At 39.3% G+C, this 18,576-nt stretch overlaps 1 protein-coding gene across 4 annotated transcripts in view; it reads left to right on the forward strand.

The window, feature by feature from the left end:
- ldb2a (LIM domain binding 2a) overlaps positions 1–18,576 on the forward strand; it is a 576,008-nt gene that overhangs the window by 214,696 nt on the left and 342,736 nt on the right. For 3 of the 4 annotated variants that reach the window (XM_069925126.1, XM_069925128.1, XM_069925131.1), the window contains exon 1: positions 12,470–12,873. In XM_069925126.1, coding sequence (XP_069781227.1) covers positions 12,742–12,873 — 132 coding nt within the window. In that variant the 5' untranslated portion in view covers positions 12,470–12,741. Of the gene's footprint in view, positions 1–12,469; positions 12,874–18,576 lie in introns of those variants that run through there. The other variant, XM_069925127.1, reaches the window with a different exon arrangement.

Here is an 18,576-nt window from a genome sequence, read left to right on the forward strand (position 1 = left end):
CCTCCTTAGGAAATGTTGGTGCTGCTGCACCTTCTTTACATATCAAGCTATTGTGTGTACAGGATAGGACACCTTGCACCATCCTTGGATCTTCCCAACCTCTCTCTAATGATGGATGATTCTGTTTGAATGTAGCCTGCTAGTATTGTATTTTGGAGTATTCATCTGCTTACTCTGTCTTAGACTGCAATTTCCAATTTGCTTTTTCTGTTCAGTTCACCATGCCCTGTGTAAACTGCCAACAATGGTGGTCATTCAGCCATGAGATATAGTCAGCTATGTTTTCTGCTTCGTCTTTGTAAATTACCTCTATGTACTGATCTCGGACCAAGTTCAGCCTTGATTAGCTTCCTGAAAATTTCATTAATTATCATGAAAGTTCAATTTTTAATTTTGCCTTTAATAATTTTTGAACTCAATGACTTTCACAATAACCTCCTGGTTTTATCATGATTAAATTTAAATTCATTCAGAACTCTCTATTTACTCACACAATGTGCTCCTTGCCTGTCATCCATATACATATCAAGATTCTATTAAAATCTGTGGTACACCTGTTCTAGAATATTTGTGTACAAGTTCTTTCAAAGTTGTTCTCTTTCTAACCCTAATTATCTCGTAAAGCTGTGACTCACAACTTACAGCTTCAAAAAGCTGTGACAGTTCCAAAAAATAGTGTTTTAGTAATCCAATTTCCTAGATAGAAACAGCCCTTAAAATTGGAGTACTCTATTGCAATTAAAATTCAGCAGATGCTGGAAATCTGAAACAAAATTGCTGGAAATGCTCAGCAGGTTAGGCAAGCTTGGTGGAAAAAAAATGTTTCTGGTCTTTGACCTGAATTCTGTTTCTTTTCTTTATGTATCCAGAATTTTCTGTTTTTGTTTCTGTTCTCGTCTTATTTAAATTTTTGTACTCTGTGGCGTGAGACACAAATCCTCTGGAACTACAGATTGAGCTGCAGCTGATGACAGTTAAAAATAAGATAGAAGTCACATAATAAGGTGAAACTACTTCTGTACTGTGTTTTACTTGCTGTACTATGTATGGATGCTTAGATCTACTGTTGGCACAAACTTTCTTACTGAATTTCAGTACATGTGACAATAAACTTGAACTATATTTTACACATTTAGCAATAATAATTATACTTTGTACTGACTTCAACAAATGGAGATGATAACTGTTCTTTTCTAATAGGGATGAAGATGATTTTATCTAACTATTAGACCCAGTTCCACATTTAACTAACAATGAAACTAATATGCTTAAAGAATAAATGAAATATTAGTACACAATTGTATCACCAGTGGTGGTAAAACCATGTGTTAATTGATGTGCAGAGTTTGCAGTGAACTCCTGACAGTTGAGATGCTACCATTCTGCTAGTCTTTCTTTGGCTTGGCTTTGCGGACGAAGATTTATGGAGGGGGTAAATGTCCACGTCAGCTGCAGGCTCGTTTGTGGCTGACAAGTCCGATGCGGGACAGGCAGACACGGTTGCAGCGGTTGCAAGGGAAAATTGGTTGGTTGGGTGTTGGGTTTTTCCTCCTTTGTCTTTTGTCAGTGAGCTGGGCTCTGCGGTCTTCTTCAAAGGAGGTTGCTGCCCGCCGAACTGTGAGGCGCCAAGATGCACGGTTTGAGGCGATATCAGCCCACTGGCGGTGGTCAATGTGGCAGGCACCAAGAGATTTCTTTAGGCAGTCCTTGTACCTCTTCTTTGGTGCACCTCTGTCTCGGTGGCCAGTTCTGCTAGTAACCTCTTGCTAATGACATCTTGCTGATTCCCTGCACGAGTGCATTGAATTGTGTCAAGTTGTTGCATGATGGATACTATATCCACATGTCCTGGACAGTTAGAGCTGATTTGAAGAGTTATGAGGGGGTCTGGTTTGGATTCACATCGAGGTCTGTGCTTGGTAACTAATCTTAGATTATCCACCAGGGAGTTTTTTTTAAAAACAAATTAATTAACTTCTGGCACTAGAGCAACTTCCAGAACTGTAGCCTTTTTTGGACTATACCTGGAATTGTTGCTCACAACTTTCATTTGCTAATATCAGCCAATGAAGAAAACAATCTTGCCGGCCCTTCTTGGGTCAGGTGCTTCAAGGCCCCTTTGCTGGCACACTTCTGACGGAAGCCAATGTTTGGCCTTGTGTTGAATCTATTCAGTGCTGACATTTGGAGGCATATACAACCACCAAAATCGAAGCTAATAACAAAAAAATATATAATTAGAAGACATAATTCTTAAAAAAACAAAACCCATCAAATTTAAAAAGAAAATCATTTAAAAATGTAACTTCCCTATTATATATGCTGTTCAAAAATACCCATTGAAATCAATTAGTTCTATTTTTCCACCAGTCCACAGCTGAAATCCAGTGATAACCATTGCTGTCCCATCTGCAACTCAAAATCTAGCATTCCTAATTTTGATGCAGCTCTACCTCTCCTTATAGCATTCATTTGAAAGTTCAAAACTTTGGCCACTAACTAAGACGGTGCATGTTGGAAATCCACAACTGGTTAGGCAGCATCTGTGGAAGGAGGGACAGATATAAGATTTCAAGTTCTGATAAAATGTCATTGATTAAAAACATTAACTCTGAGCTGAAAACTTACAGCAGGTTAAAGTTTATCATGGGTGTTGCATTTTTAATGTATTTTTAAGTAACAATAGCGGAACCTTGAACAACATGCCTTTTTTTGCTTTCAAAAAAGTCAGCAACAAAAATTTCAAAGTTATTAATTGCAATATATCTTTTCTTTTTTTCCCTATTTAATATGTTACGAGCCCAGAGGACCCCAAAACCCAACAGCAATAGATATTCACCAAGACAAATGGTTACTTAAACAAGAGTTGCTTTTAATTATCTTTAAATATGAAAACAGAATCACACTTTAACTTATCACTATTGACTTAACCCCCTTCTAAATCTTAGCCCAAGTGTATGTAATGTGTGTGTAAGTTCGGAAAAGGTTGTTGGTTCACAGTCCAATCTCACTTCTCATTCCTCCAAGATCACTGGTTGCAGACAATTCTTATACTGTGCACAGAAAGAAACATTTATAAAGTTCACCAGGCTTTGGTGCTTGAATGGTAAATGGTTACTGCTTTGAAAGGTTCTTGTCTGTTTTCAGAGAGATATTTGTTGTTCCAGGACATCCACAACTGATCAGCCACTCCAGTGTCTTGCCAAATAAACTTGCCCCCTCAGGGTTCTCCAGATGATAATCACTTTATTTTAGGTCACCACAGAGTTTCTTTTTGTTTCCCTTATTCCAAGTGAAACATTAGACAGCCAGTCCTCTCCTCTTGCATGAATCACAAGGGCTTTGACCAGGCTGAAATAAGAACTCACAACTCTCCTTCCAAATGGGGTTTTCCACAAGCTTTCCAGCTTGTCCTGTTCCAGTCCCAGTTGCTGTTGCTGGGTGTAACTCTGTAGAACTGATCTCTATGTCCCTTTCTCTCTCACGCACACACACACATATACACACTGAGAAAGCCTATTTGACTCTCTCTGCTTGCAAAACCACATGACCCTTTCCAGGCAGAAGGCGGCTTCGACAAGTTCTTTCATCTGTTGCCTTTTTGTCAACAGCAAATCATTAGTGAAGTCTCTTGGGCACTCTCCAAAGCTCTTGCAAAGGCTGTGGGGCCAATATATCAGCTCACACCAAGACGCAAGAGAAACTTGTCCGTGAACTACTCTTTGCAGACGATGCCGCTTTAGTTGCCCATTCAGAGCCAGCTCTTCAGCGCTTGACGTCCTGTTTTGCGGAAACTGCCAAAATGTTTGGCCTGGAAGTCAGCCTGAAGAAAACTGAGGTCCTCCATCAGCCAGCTCCCCACCATGACTACCAGCCCCCCCACATCTCCATCGGGCACACAAAACTGTCAACCAGTTTACATATCTCGGCTGCACCATTTCATCAGATGCAAGGATCGACAACGAGATAGACAACAGACTCGCCAAGGCAAATAGCACCTTTGGAAGACTACACAAAAGAGTCTGGAAAAACAACCAACTGAAAAACCTCACAAAGATAAGCGTATACAGAGCCGTTCTCATACCCACACTCCTGTTCGGCTCCGAATCATGGGTCCTCTACCGGCATCACCTACGGCTCCTAGAACGCTTCCACCAGCGTTGTCTCCGCTCCATCCTCAACATTCATTGGAGTGCTTTCATCCCTAACGTCGAAGTACTCGAGATGGCAGAGGTCGACAGCATCGAGTCCACGCTGCTGAAGATCCAGCTGCGCTGGGTGGGTAACGTCTCCAGAATGGAGGACCATCGCCTTCCCAAGATCGTGTTATATGGCGAGCTCTCCACTGGCCACCTTGACAGAGGTGCACCAAAGAAAAGGTACAAGGACTGCCTAAAGAAATCTCTTTGTGCCTGCCACATTGACCACCGCCAGAGGGCTGATATCGCCTCAAACTGTGCATCTTGGCGCCTCACAGTTTGGCGGGCCGCAACCTCCTTTGAAGAAGACCGCAGAGCCCACCTCACTGACAAAAGGCAAAGTAGGAAAAACCCAACACCCAACCCCAACCAACCAATTTTTCCCTGCAACCGCGTCTGCCTGTCGCGCATCGGACTTGCCAGCCACAAACGAGCCTGCAGCTGACGTGGACATTTTACCCCCTCCATAAATCTTCGTCCGTGAAGTCAAGCCAAAGAAGAAGCAGAGCTCCAGTATTTCAAATAAGATATGTTTTAAAGTGTTTGTATGTGACCTACTCTAACAAACCTTTCCCAATTTATCTCCCAAAATATATCTATATACTCTGTCACAAATGCAAATTTATTTTACTTCCTGATTGACAGTGAATTCGCCTGTTGTTTTCCAAGTCCTCACATGATTAATTTGACAACTCTTCATTTGTTTGGCTCAGGGATACTCTGTCACTTGCTGATTTTGCTCAGATTCCAGTTTCCTGTTGCAGTTTCAGCAATGTTTGGAACAAAATATTCCTGAAATTTAAAAAGCTAAAGGCTGGTCAAAGAGGAAAATGCCAAACATATTTTGAAGTACACCCATGGCAAATTTTGTGGGATTAATATCTGACATTCATTTGCTATCTTTGCAATTGACATTGATGAACTGTTTAACAATGTCAACCAGAAACAGCTGAACAATATTGGTTTATGACTTTAGGCAGATGATGAAACCTCATGAGCAAACGACAGTAATTACTGAATTTTCTCAAGAGAACCATGCATAGGATGGTCATTTCCTTACTACTGACTGCAAAGATTGATGAAAAGTGGCAACTGAACTTGCAGTGGTTGTGTCTTTACTGTTGCTCAATAACTGGCCCAAAAGAAACTTAGAATTTGTTTTCATTTATAAACGGGTCAAATACATTGCAAAATAGAGAAAAAAAGCAGCTGGAGATGAAGACATGCATCACTCTCTGTGTATGAGGTTGGCAGAGGATCTGAAGACTGCTCTGGATGGAGTACTGGCTTGTGAATTTGTGGTATTAAACTGTATCACATTGCAAGTTCAATGCGGTGCAACCCATTTTATAACACTATCTCATTACCCCTTTGTTCGGAGCAAATTTGAAGACCTTTTGTGTTGTTTCATGATTGTTGGCATTTTTGCAAAGTTTCTTTAAGTACATCAGAATATACAACTTGATTTTAAAATGTACAGGATTGGTGAAACTTTTAGTACCACATTGAGGTATAGATTTATCTATTTTCCAAAAAAAAATAAAAAAAGGAAAGTAAGTCCTTTTGAATATGGCAAGTGGTTGAAAACCACACCATCCTCCCTGATGTAGCCGTCCTTGTTCCCTCTGTGGCTGCCGCTGCCACCAATTCCCACGTGCCATCCAGTGGCAGGTCGGCAGCTAGTGCCGAGCCTGAGCTCAACCCTCATGTCCGGCTGCCTGCTCCACATCGCACCTTCTCAATGCCTGAGCTCAATCCCAGTATCTGGCTGCCTGCTCTGTATTGCTCCTCCTCAACCCCTGAGCTTGATTCTGCTATATCTGGCTACCTGCTCCACATAACTCATGCTCAACCCTTGGTCTCAATTTTCCCTAACTGCCTTATCCAGCTGCCAGGGGAACTCATGGAAGTTCAAGTTACAAATTAAAAATTTATTGTTAGAGTATATGCATGACATCACATGCAACCCTGAGATTCATATTTTCTGTGGGCTGGGCTTAGCAAATCTATACCAGTAACTATAAACATCTGGAACTGTAAACAAACTGTGGAAATGCACATGTAAATATACATATATTTTGTAATAAATAACAAGTATGTGAGTCCTTAAATGAATCTCTTTATGACATATCCCCTATTGTTTAAGAGTCTGATAGATGAGGGTAGAAACTATGCTTGAACCTGGTGGTATGAGTCCTGAGGCACCTGTACCTCCTTCCTTAGGGCAGCAGTGAGAACAGAGCATGTCCTGGGTGGTGAGGATCCTTGTTAATTAATGCTGCTCTCTGACGGCAACATTTCATATAGATAGGCTCAATGTTTTGGAGAGTTTTGCCTGCAATGTACTGGGCTAGGCCCACTTCCTTTTCCAGCATTTTTTGCTTGGAGGTATTTGTGCTCCCAGCACACTTTCTACCACACATCTGTAGAGGTTTGCCACAGTTTCCAATGGCATACCAAACTGCAGACTCTGGAGAAATAGAGGTGCTGTTGTGCTTTCTTGTTTATTATTGATATGATGGGTCCAGGGCACATCCTCCAAGATAGTGACACTTCAGGTTTTCTCTCCTGAAGTGTACATCCAGTTCCTATATCTTGTTGACATAGAGTGAGAGGTCATTAATACACTATTCAGTCAAGTTTTCAATCTCCCTCCTGACTTTTGTCTCATCACCCCCTTTTATACAGCCCACTACAGTGGAATCATCAGTAAACTTGTATATGGTGCTGGAGTTGTACTAAGCCAGAGGTAAAAAGTGAGTAGAGCAGGGGACTAAGTATGCATTCCTGTGGTACACCAGTGCTGATGGAGATTGTGGAGGAGATTTTTTTTTCCTACCAAGAAAAGCTGCGCCGGCAGCAACATTCCTTTAGCTCACTCCTGGCTTTGCTGATCTGTAGTTGTTGGTCACTCCACTCGTTCAGATCTGTGTAACCTGGTGTTCATGATCCCTCTATCCAGTGATTTCCACGAATGCCTGTGATAAATATTAGTTGATTTTAATCTTGTAGTATGATGCTTGTAAATTCTGTTTAAAATTCCACTAAAGTTCCAAAAATAACATTTATAAACTGGAAGGCAAAGAATGGTTGAATATATCTTTGTCTGTGGCAGTGTCAATCCTTGCACTATAGTGTGTGCCGAATTTATTTTCATTCACCAGTCGTGTTCCAACTAGCCCCTAAATGAGTCATTATTCTTCATAACCCTGAGTTTGTACAATTTGGAAATAAATAGAATTGCCATGTGAAGTCTAAATGACTGTTTCAAGAGAACCGAATTGGTAAAGGATTCGAGGACATTTTATTTTTAATGATGAATGCAAGAGGAACTTCCACTTTTGCTGGCTTTGTTTGTCCTCTCTATATTTTGTTGTAATTCCCTCACCAATTTTTCCAGGAATGCTTGAAACAAAAAAGCAGTTTCCATAAGAGGAACTGAACTGATAATGTCGATGATGATGTTTGATGTCAGTGGAGAAATGTGCTGTGGTAGTGGAAGTGCTACTCAACATCTCTTTATGTGGTCTGGGGCACTTTTTTTTGGATTTTGTCACAGTAACAGGCCATTCTGATCAACGAGTGCACGCTGATACTTTAAAATTATTCCTACACTAATAACATTTTATTCTCAGTGTAGTCCTGTCTGCTCTTCCCAGATATTGCCACTCACTTAAATATTTGGGACAATTTAAATGAACCTACTTAACTTAGGAATATGGGTGGATGCTGGAGTACTTGGAGAAAACCAGTGCAATTCAGGGAGAAGATGCAACTTGGAAATCACTGGATGTTGGAATTGAACCAGGGTTGGTAAAGATGTGAGGCACCTGCTATACCAGTTGTGTCATGGTGATGGGAGAATCAGAGAATTTTCTTTAATACTTGTGTAATCAGCACAAGGATGTGTAGTAGGGAAGGGATGTGCTGGGTGTAGTTGTTACAATGTTGGTAATAAAATTTGGGAAGAATAAAGAGAATTTTGAGCACCTGAGTGTGGATCTTCTGCCTGCCATAACTGAGTGCTCATGAAGGGTGACAACAGAGTAACACAGTCCTGCATCTTATTGCCTGCATGCACTTCGATGTGTAGAACAGTTTACCTGTTAGTCCTCAAGGCAAGCAGCCCTGTTCTGTGGAATGCATGAGTGTGTTGCCATCATAGAGACCCATGGTAACAGATTTAGTGCTGTCTCCTTTGTCCAGATCAAGCTGTTTGTTCTCTGTTGATTCCTGCACAATCTTCCACAGGATCTAGGTTCCCAGTTCTTCAGCAGCCCAGCAAAGGAAACCACTGCACAGAGAGGCTTTGACACCCAGTCCCCACACTCACCATCTGTCAAAACTGTCCATTTACAGATTGTTAGAATGTCTTTGATGCTCACACACTGTCAGGGTCATTTAATGTGTTTAAAATAAATAGTAATACATATGTCCACATGTACAAACAATACTCTAAAATTCAAAACTTTGAATTCAGCACAAATATATAATTTTGAACAGTAGTGACTCGACTTTCTCCTGGCAGCTGATGTCACCCAATTATTTGAGGACAGAATGCTTGAGCCAGGTATACACGAAGCAGGATCAGTAATCTGGCTTCCCAATGTGAGAGTGGGAGAGGGGCTTCCAGCTGGAATTTCTGCAGGGATACCTGGGTATTTGCTTGTGTAAGGGCTGGTGTTAAGGTAGGAGGGGAGTGAGGAAGAGTTGTTGCATTATGTCCCATTTAATGATGCCTCCATCACTGGGAGGAGCAAGGCTGCAGACTCACCAAAGCCCATGCTGATTGATACTGAACTTGTTGAGTTTTTGTTCCATGTGTTGCGTTTAGCAGGTGTTTCCCCCAAAGGACTCTGATTTATGGACTATTCCTGGGGTTGCATGCAGAGACAGACATTCAGCACCGCTTGAAGATCATCAACTCAGTGCAACATGCTCTTTCGACTGCCTGACTGCACATTCCAGTCTGCAGGAGTGCAAACTGAAGTACGCACTGAAGCTAAGTGCAACCAACCCAATGGCTTTGTGGGGAAGGACCACAGGCTGTGGTCTTTTCTGCTGCTGGGCACTGAGGAGCTGAAACTGGTGAGGGAAGTAACCCCAGATGACACATTAGAAGGAAGGGTGCTAAGTAGTATAAATGGTTAACATTTCAATGTACAGTAATTAAATTTATATCCAAATATGGCACTAAGAATATAAAAATACTTTTCAGTTTTTCCTTTGAATATGTTTTAAAATTGTAAATAAAATTCAATTTTGATTTAAAAAAAAAAGATATCCCCCCCAAGACTGCAGCTAACTTTTATCTGCATCAGTCATAAGCACTTGACTGGCAACAGAAGGCACCAAATCTGTCCTGGACTCATCTCATTGGCCAGCAGGCAAGGAATCATCATGGTGGGCAAAAATAAATTTGGTGAGAATCTTCTCCAACTCCTCAGGCACTGACTAAAATCTAGTATGGAATCACATTGACAATGCTTATTGAAAAGCAAAAAAAAATGGTATAAATTTGAAATAAAAACTAGAAATGCTGGGACTACTTGGGAAGCATTCATGGAGAGTGAGACAATTGTGAAAAATAGATCATCAATGATCTTTCATTAGATCAGGCAAAGTTTAGAAAATAAGCAAGGTTTGAGTTGAAGGGATGTAGAGAATGTCTGGAATGGAGTTGACACCAATTTAATCCGGCTTCACTCAAAATGTGTAAGAGTGAAAACTTTGGGTATCTCTGATCTATCCTATTCCCTAATCTTGGGTATTATTCATACACAATATCTTGGTTCTCTCCAATTTGTCACCGGAAAAGAATCCTCCCTTGACATTTTTTTCAGATTAACATGAAGCCAACAATGAAGAAAGTGGATGCTGGTGAGCAAAAGAAACAAAAGTCCATTCTCTTATAATTTTCTAATCTTAATGACACAATATCATATCAGGATTTCAACATTTTAGCTTCAAAGAATTTGACACAGGTTGTGATGTTTAGGATGAAGTGGGTGATTTAGGTTTCTGGTTGTTCCCAGAAATACTCACAGGATCAGTTTGTTGATGCTCAGCCCAAGACCTGGACTTGAGAACAGATGCTGTGAGTCCAGTGGCTGCCAGTAAAAAGATGCTTCAGATTAAAATTCTTGTCCTTGTTTTTTAAGTCCCTCCCTGTTCTTACCCCTCCCTACCCCTCTCTTTTTCAGCTCAATAGCCCTCATCTATTTCTGGCCTCTTGTTCGTCACTGATTGGATGACTCTAGCAAGGGTCTTGCCTCCAGCTGCCAAACCTCCCACGCTCTGAACTTTTCTTTTTCTGCTTATATCTCTGTGCAGCTCTTTAAAATCTCCTTTTGTAACTAAGCTTTTTATCATTCTCCTTCCATGGCTTTGTATGAGTTTTTTTTTGAAAATGTTGTATTGAATATCCTTGGAGCATTTTTATTCCTTTAAAAATACTATCTAAATAGAATGTATTCTTTTGTAGCTGGATTGCATATTATCACTTTTCTTGACAAAGTCTGAAACTAATTAAACTGATTGGTTTATAAGTTGGATAGGCCAAAGAAGATTAGCAAGTTTCCAGAAACTTTCATAAAATGAATCAAACAACTTGAGCATCTGCAAGAAAGATGGAGGAAGGGCAGAAATAATTACAGAGGAACCCTGTTATAATGCGATGGTTTCGGGTCCAGAAAAATCGGATCGCGAAAAAAGTGGGGTCATGCTAAATCGGGATCACGATAAATAGTGTTTTTTTTAAAAGAATACCTACAATACCTGTATTTGCAATCATCTTTTTTATTTCTTACAATCATCATTTTATTTCTTAAAGAAGCGATCGAGTGTTCCAATGAACACAGCAGGTCGCTGACGGCTGTGAGTGAAATCCAAAATGCTTCCGAGCTGGAGGATTTTTATGTGGGCCACGTCCTGGGTCTCCAGCCAATGTGGGCTAGCCTCGAGGTACTCAGTGGCTTCAGACACTTTTGGGGGTGGGGGTGGTGGCTCCTCATTGTCATCCTCCTGTAGTTCAGGAACTGGTGCTATAGTAACGTTACAGGCGATCTCGGAGTCCGTCAGATGCTCATATGTCACGTATTCGTTTTCGGCAGAGTACTGTAATTTCCATCACTTGGATTCCCATGAAAAGAGAGAAATGCCTTCTGCTCTATTATTTTTATATTTCATTCCTTGAAATTAAATCACTTGTTGACCAAGTGTCCATTTCCAGAAGAGACAGTAACCCAAGTTTTCACGAACGAAAGCACGCTGATTAAATTACATTGTTGGAATAAAGTAGTATCGACCAAATTAATATCCACTACTAGTAATGTCATATTGCTTCAGGAATAATTAAATACACATCAATAATTTATTTTTCCTTCTTGACTCTTTGAAACCTGTCATTTCAGGTTATATGTGAATTGACTCAAGCTGTGTTGCAGTTAGAGCACAATAATTTGGACTGGTGCAACCAGATTTTGAGAAGTAATTGGAGGCTGAAACTTGGTATGTCATTGTTCTTTTTGTGATGTATGTGCACTCTGATGTAAACAGAGGGTCAAGCATTCATGCAGCCATGTGACCTTCTCAGCAGGAAAAGAGGAGGGGGTGGGGGGGTCATTCAGGGAGGCTCCCCCAGCAGTAACTATTTGAAGTGAATGAAGTCAAAGAGTTAACGCATGTCAACACAGCAGCATGTTACCAATGAATGAACATTAGAAATTACTTCAATGTTAGGATTTTAACTGTTTGATTACTTTGCCTTACTGTCAAATAATGATACTGGAATGTGTTGGGATGCTATTCCAGACCCCCTGAGGTTCCCTATTCCTAACAGAGTATAACCCCCTTGTATGAAGATGAAAATTTGAGGAGGAAATCATTTTAGTTTGCCTTTATAAAACAATAGTCAAGGTTTATATGAAAAGGGAAAATGTGACTCCTGAGAGCCATCTAATAAGATGCAATTGTTTGATTTTATTGTTGTAGCAGAATGTATTTCTGCAATTCCTCCACATCTCTATTTGTAATTTTAACCTTATGAGTTTGGCACTTCAGCTTAGGTGCAGAATTTAGCCACGGCTAAGCATGCTTTTTAAAAGTGAATAAAGCAAGCATGGTGCTGAAAGTCTTGGTGTTAGAAAATGCAGCACTGCAGTGTGGAATATTCCTTTTAGAAGATATTTTAGGACAGGCAGCTGTATAACCACCTATATGCTAACAAGTCTTGCTGCCAGGTTCCTGAGGGGTCCTTGCTGGGAAAAATTAAAACCAAACCTCAGACCTTTCTGTCAGCTTGAAGAATTATATTTTTGCCAGTCTTTGCAGCGGACAGGAAATGACCCTTTCACAAACTGATTTTTTAGAAACAAGTTTTTCTGCCTAGAGCTATCCGGTTTTTCTCTTGCATTGGAGGGCTCCCAGAGCATTTCCCAGTGTGTTCTGCTGGTAGCTTGCCTGCACTGTAGCCTGAAGCCCATGTGCACTGTATGGATGTTGATGTTCCACTGTGCAGCTTGATTCTCTGCAAGCATCCAAGATGTCCAGCACACCTCATGACCCTTTCTATTCCTCTCCTTTTGGACCATTTTATAGGAGACACACGCCATACGTGGTACAGCCAGACTATCGGATATATGAGCTGAATAAACGACTGCAGACTCGAACAGAGGTAAGTCCTTCAGCCTTAATGAAATAGCACTAGTACTTCAGATGTGTTTCTGGAATAATTTTGCAAGGGGCTCATTAGCTGCTTGAAGTGTTCCGTTATGTGCAGAAACACATGGCACTGATTATTTTTGTAATTAATTTCTGTGGCATCTCATTATCTCTTGATGCAAATTAATTAAGTTGATAAAAGCTGCCGCTTCTTCACAGAATTTAATCAAATGAGGCATTTCTTTTTTCCCCCCCAAGGTGTATCATGATTATGCAAAATGTTCTTGATTTGGGGAAGCGGTTTCCAAGTGGTTAATTTTTAATGAAAGGGAAAATCTGTACCACATTTAATTTAGATTTGCTTTGGAAGAGTACCTGTGTTTACATTGAAATGATCATAAACAACTCTCTGGAAGCATATTGCTGTATCAGTGACAGCTGGTTTGTGTGATACTTAATGCAAGTAAAGAGATGCTTGGAATGGTTGTTACTGTTAAATTGGGGACTGTAATAAGAGGCTGAAATGGAAGTTCATCTTTCTTATTCCAGTGCAACGGAGCTTAGCGACTTAAATTTAAGGAAGTAGCAAGGATTTGCAGTAAACGTGCAGACTTGCTAACTAAAAAGAGAATCAGATCTTCTGTCTTAGTTCATGACTTCGCTATTTATATGTAAAAGAAAATATTTATTGCAGATTGGAATTCTGTTCAAGTAAATCATATAATGAATAGAAATTAACGTATTGAAACCATGGCTCAGTTAATCAAAGGTGAAAACAAGCTCAAGTGCTAGTTGTAGTTTATTTGCCACTGGACAATTTTGTTTTTGCTTGTTGGATTTATTTATGGTAACTGAAGGACTTTTCAACTGATTAAGAAAAAATCAAAATGGGTTCTCTTTCATTGCATAAATTGTAGAGTGAAAAGAAAAAAGGATGTGAAAGAAGAGCTGTTATTGGAATAATTGTATGAACTTCAGCAATATCTGGCAGGCTTCTGATTTGCGTAATTATAGTTTTACTAATAATGCGTTTATCTTTGAATGGTTAATGTTGCCTGGATAACCATGCTTATGTGTTCAGCATTGATTCTGTAATATGTTGACATTCTTCCTTCTGCTGCATGTCCATTTCCTAGCATAGCCTGGGCCGTTGTACTTTTTCAAACTCTTGATAGATGCATTCTGATGCCAGCTTGACTTTCAGTTGTTAATTAAATTTGCCAGAGCATTTTAAGGTATTAATATTTAAACAGGATGAATACCTAAGAAGTTTGTGATCAATGAACCTAACATACCTGTATCATATAAATGAAAGTGGTCATTTACACCGGTCTCATAACTAAAAAGATTGTGTGTGTGTGTGTGTGTGTGTGTGTGTGTGTTTTTGGAGATATATGTGTACGTATATCAGTAGCCTTAAAGTGTATCATTGATACTTTTGATAATTTCTCGGATTTGATGTTTAAGTGGAAGAAGCAACATTTTAAAATGCCTTGAGCTGAGTGCTGAACTTTTGTGTTTCTTGAGGATAACTGACAAAGAAATGTTTGTTTTTGCCATATAGATGCACTTCAGTTGTTCACTATGGGCTGCAATGCCTGTGTTCAGAATGTATAGTTAAAAGCTGGTGTTTTCAGATTTTTTTTTCCAGTCTCCGACAAGTTAAACCAAGTGATGTCCAAGTTCAATCATTCCCAAAATGCAGATGAGTAATTATTTCAGCAACTCCATTGATCTTTATTACTTGTAACCGATTTAAAGAAATCACTGTAATATTTTAAATGTTGTTTAATAAACATTCAGGATGAGATGTAATGAGTATTTTGTCAGTAATAATTTTATCATAAATCGATTAAAATGATCACTCAGACTATATATCTTTCTGTTATTTGTAAAGTAGCACAACTGGGAGCAGCATCTTTGAACTGTGGGTTCAATTTGGTTGGAGTGAAATCTCCCTTTTTGTCTCAAAATGAATTAAATTTTTTGTTTTTTTAATGTTAAAAAATTATTTGCTTTGTTGGAGTACCTGAACATCACTTTAATACTTTAATTACTTGTTTAGCTCTTTTTTTTTAATCCCCACTCTGGCAGGAGGACTTCTTGACTTGATACCATCACAGGCAATTTTTCATGCTTTGTGACAGTGTATTATTGTGAAACTCACAATGGCCTTGTCAATCTCTTTGATTAGGTGTTGATATGATCTTCATTTGTTTGGGATCAAGAATGGCATGCTTCCATCGAGTCCCGTTAGATCTGAAGTGACTGACGAGGCCAATGTAGTAAATGGATATTTTCACAGATAGGGCAGTGGAGCAGAATGTGCCTAATGGGCCAAGCAGATGGGTAGTTTGTGAAGCAGTATATGTCTTCTCCCTTTGCTTGTGCTTAAGGTTTTTCTATGCCACTGTTCCTTCTTCACATACAGCATTTTTGGAGCAGGGATTCCCAGAAATAAATGGCAGTGTTGCTGTTTTCTTTTCAAGGATACCCTTGATATCTCTTCTGCTGGTGTCTAGTCATCTTTCCTCATGATGTTGCTCTGGAGCCTGTTTTAGGACTCGGGTGTTGGATATAGCCTGCCCAACAGAGGACATCATGCAGTTAGAACCTATATGGTAAAGATCTTGGTTTGGGAGATAATGCTGATAGTAATTTGCTTATTACCCTTCTAGTGAATTTGAAAGACTTATTGTTAATTACATTGGTATCTTTCAATTGACCAGAGGTGCTGGTTTAGGTCAACCAGGTCTCAGAAGTAGGTAGGAAGGGAAGGGTCACTCCTACCTGATAAACAATGAGTTTTATGGGAAGTTAAGGTTTAGTTTGGCAAATGATAATTTCCTCAGGCTTTGAAAACACCAGTTTGCTTACCGACAAGTGGCTCTCTAGTCATGGGAGGCGACCGTGTTATATTTTACTGTCAATTTGATGCAGTGGAAGTATACTGGTTGAGAAACTTTTCTTGAGGATGTTGAGTGAAAGTCATATTCTTTCTCGTGTCCTTCATTAAATGAATCAGTAATGGATTGAAGCCTGGCAGGTGACCATACCCATAAAGGGATCATCCAGACACTGCAGCTCAGGTGTTGAGCTTGAGGGATCTTGGATCTGGAGGGTGGTTATTGTTCAGATTTACTACTGAAGGTGAACTCCGCTCCTCTGTCGAGTTTGTGGGAGATGAGGGTGCAACATTTCAACAAAGAATTTTGAGAAAAATGTCATGCCTCAGCCATGATTCACTGAGATTGGCTGGGAACGAAAGCTTGACGATAGATTTCCAAGGGGAGATGAATTTGTGAACGGTGCTCCAAAGTTTCTCCTGTGACAGAGTGGGAAAGAAAATCTTCAGTGAGGTTGAAAAAATGCAAGTATCATTGTTAGATCTGATCCTTGCATTTACCTTGGAGTTTTTCCAGAGCTGATATGATGTCAATTTGAATTGACTCAATCCTTTCACTATAAAATGCTCCTCATTGTTAAAATAGATTTGTGTTCTCTGGTTAATCAAATGTGAAATACTGCAACTATGAACGTTTATCTATCCCCTTATATTTATGATCTTTTATTCTTGTGAGATATTGTGTTGATTAAATTTACTGTTTGTTGGCGTGTGTTTTACTTGTCTATGTAGCTGCAGGAACAACTGTGACTGCTTTCTACTTCTGTGTATGACAATAACTCACCATCATCATCAAAACTTATGAATTAGAAATTAAGATGCTGGAAATCTGAAATATAACCCAAAAATTTTGCTTCCTTTGAATAACTGGATGTAAAATTTAACTTATCAAACACTCATTTTTAAAAAAAAATATTTACAAGTTAGACATTTTGTTCAAAAAAAATCCTTAACTTTCAGCAAATTCCTGAGGCAAATATTCTTGATTTACAGCTTTTTCATAAAGGTTCAATATCAATTATTTAGAACAATTTGTTGGATTTAAGAGTAGCCTCACTAGTTAAGATTAAGAACAATTGGGAACAGGCATTTTCGGATGAGGTTTGGGATTCTATTTGTAATCTGATTAATACTTCCTCCTTTTGTGTATGACGTTGTTTGTTGTAATTTAAAATGGTCCACAGAGTCTATATGTCTAAAGTTAAATTGTCTTTTTTTGTTCAGATAGAAATCCTCAATGTGACAAGTGCAAAGTTTTTGATGCTTCATTGATTCACATGTTCTGGACTTCTCTCTCTCTCTCTCTCTCTCTCTCTCTCTCTCTCTCTCAGCAGTGACCTCTCTCCCTCGCGACAGCGACTTCTCTCTCTCGCGGCATCGATCCCTCCTCTCTCTCGTATTGGTCTGAATAATGTAAACATTGATAAGATTATTTTAGAAGAAGAAAAGGAAAGAATAAACAATTACTTTATTTTTTAATGTCATGCTTTGATATACTATTACCAATGTGCTCTGGATTTTTGAATTGTGTTCATATTTGGAATTATATTTCCCTTTTAATTCTGTTGCACATAATATAATTGTGCTGTTCAATTGTTTGTACTTTAAATATTAATAAAAATATTTCAAAAAGAAAAGATGATAACTCATCGTCATCATCAAAGCTTAAGAATTCGAAATGAAGATGCTGGAAATCTGAAATCCAAAAATGCTCAGCAATTAGACAGCAAGTGGAGATTGCGAGAAACATCAGCCAATAGAGAGATAAACAAATTAACATTGACATAATTAATATTATATAAAATTAATTGCATAATCTTGTTGATATACTAAGATAATATATTATGATTCGTTTAGTTTATTCCAATAAAAGCTAATTGACCAGCTATCTGTATAGTTTCTCGCCACACAGTTGCTGAGTTAATGTTAAAAAAAATTCTGTGATAATGCTTTAAATTTATGCTTCAAGATACAACACTGGAAAAGGCCCTTCTACCTCCTGAGCCCACGCTCCCTAATTATATCCATGTAACCTACAAACCCGTGCATCCTTGGAACATGGGTGGTGTTCACCCCCAGATTCCCCTGGGGAGAATATACAAATGCCAGTACCCTGGTTGCTGGTACTGTAATAGTGCTTTGTTAGCCAGCAAGTGTTTAGGGGTGGAGGAGTGGTTCTGCATTTAATATATAACTGGTGTGCGAGTCCCTGCTGTGTTCTTTGAATGCACGGTTGAACAATACTAGTAACAAGAGGGTTTTCCCACTTGCTTTTAATTCACAGAATTTGAACTTTCCCAGCTTCTATTCTTGAATGGGATGTAATTTCAGTTTTTTATTTGATCTGGTGATGTGCATCGTGCTGCCAGAGACGCATTTATTGTCATCCTCACTTCCATTCTGAAGAGTTTATGCACTACTTGAAAATATATTTTTGAGACAACTTGCTGGGAGAGGATGGGAGCCTTGTCTTGGCCAGGCTCATGGCACAGATTTGCCGAAAAAGCCCATTGGTAAACCAGCCAGAAAGCAGCTAAGCACTCATAAGTCCCAGTTTACAGGGTATTGTAACAATGATGAGAAATGTACGGTTGTACATTTTGGAAGAGGAAATATTATTTGGATTGGGAGAAAATTCAAAATTCAGAAGTGGAAAGGGACTTGAGGGGTCCTCGTGCAGGATAACCTAAAGGTTAACCACTAGATTGGATCAGCAATAAAGAAAGCAAATGCTTTGTTGGCATTCATTTCAAGAGGAATGTAAAGAGGTGTTGATGAGTCTCTATGGGCACTGGTGAGACCTCATTTGGA

The sequence above is a fragment of the Narcine bancroftii genome, chromosome 3 (assembly GCF_036971445.1).
Source record: "Narcine bancroftii isolate sNarBan1 chromosome 3, sNarBan1.hap1, whole genome shotgun sequence".
Classification (NCBI taxonomy): Eukaryota; Metazoa; Chordata; class Chondrichthyes; order Torpediniformes; family Narcinidae; genus Narcine; species Narcine bancroftii.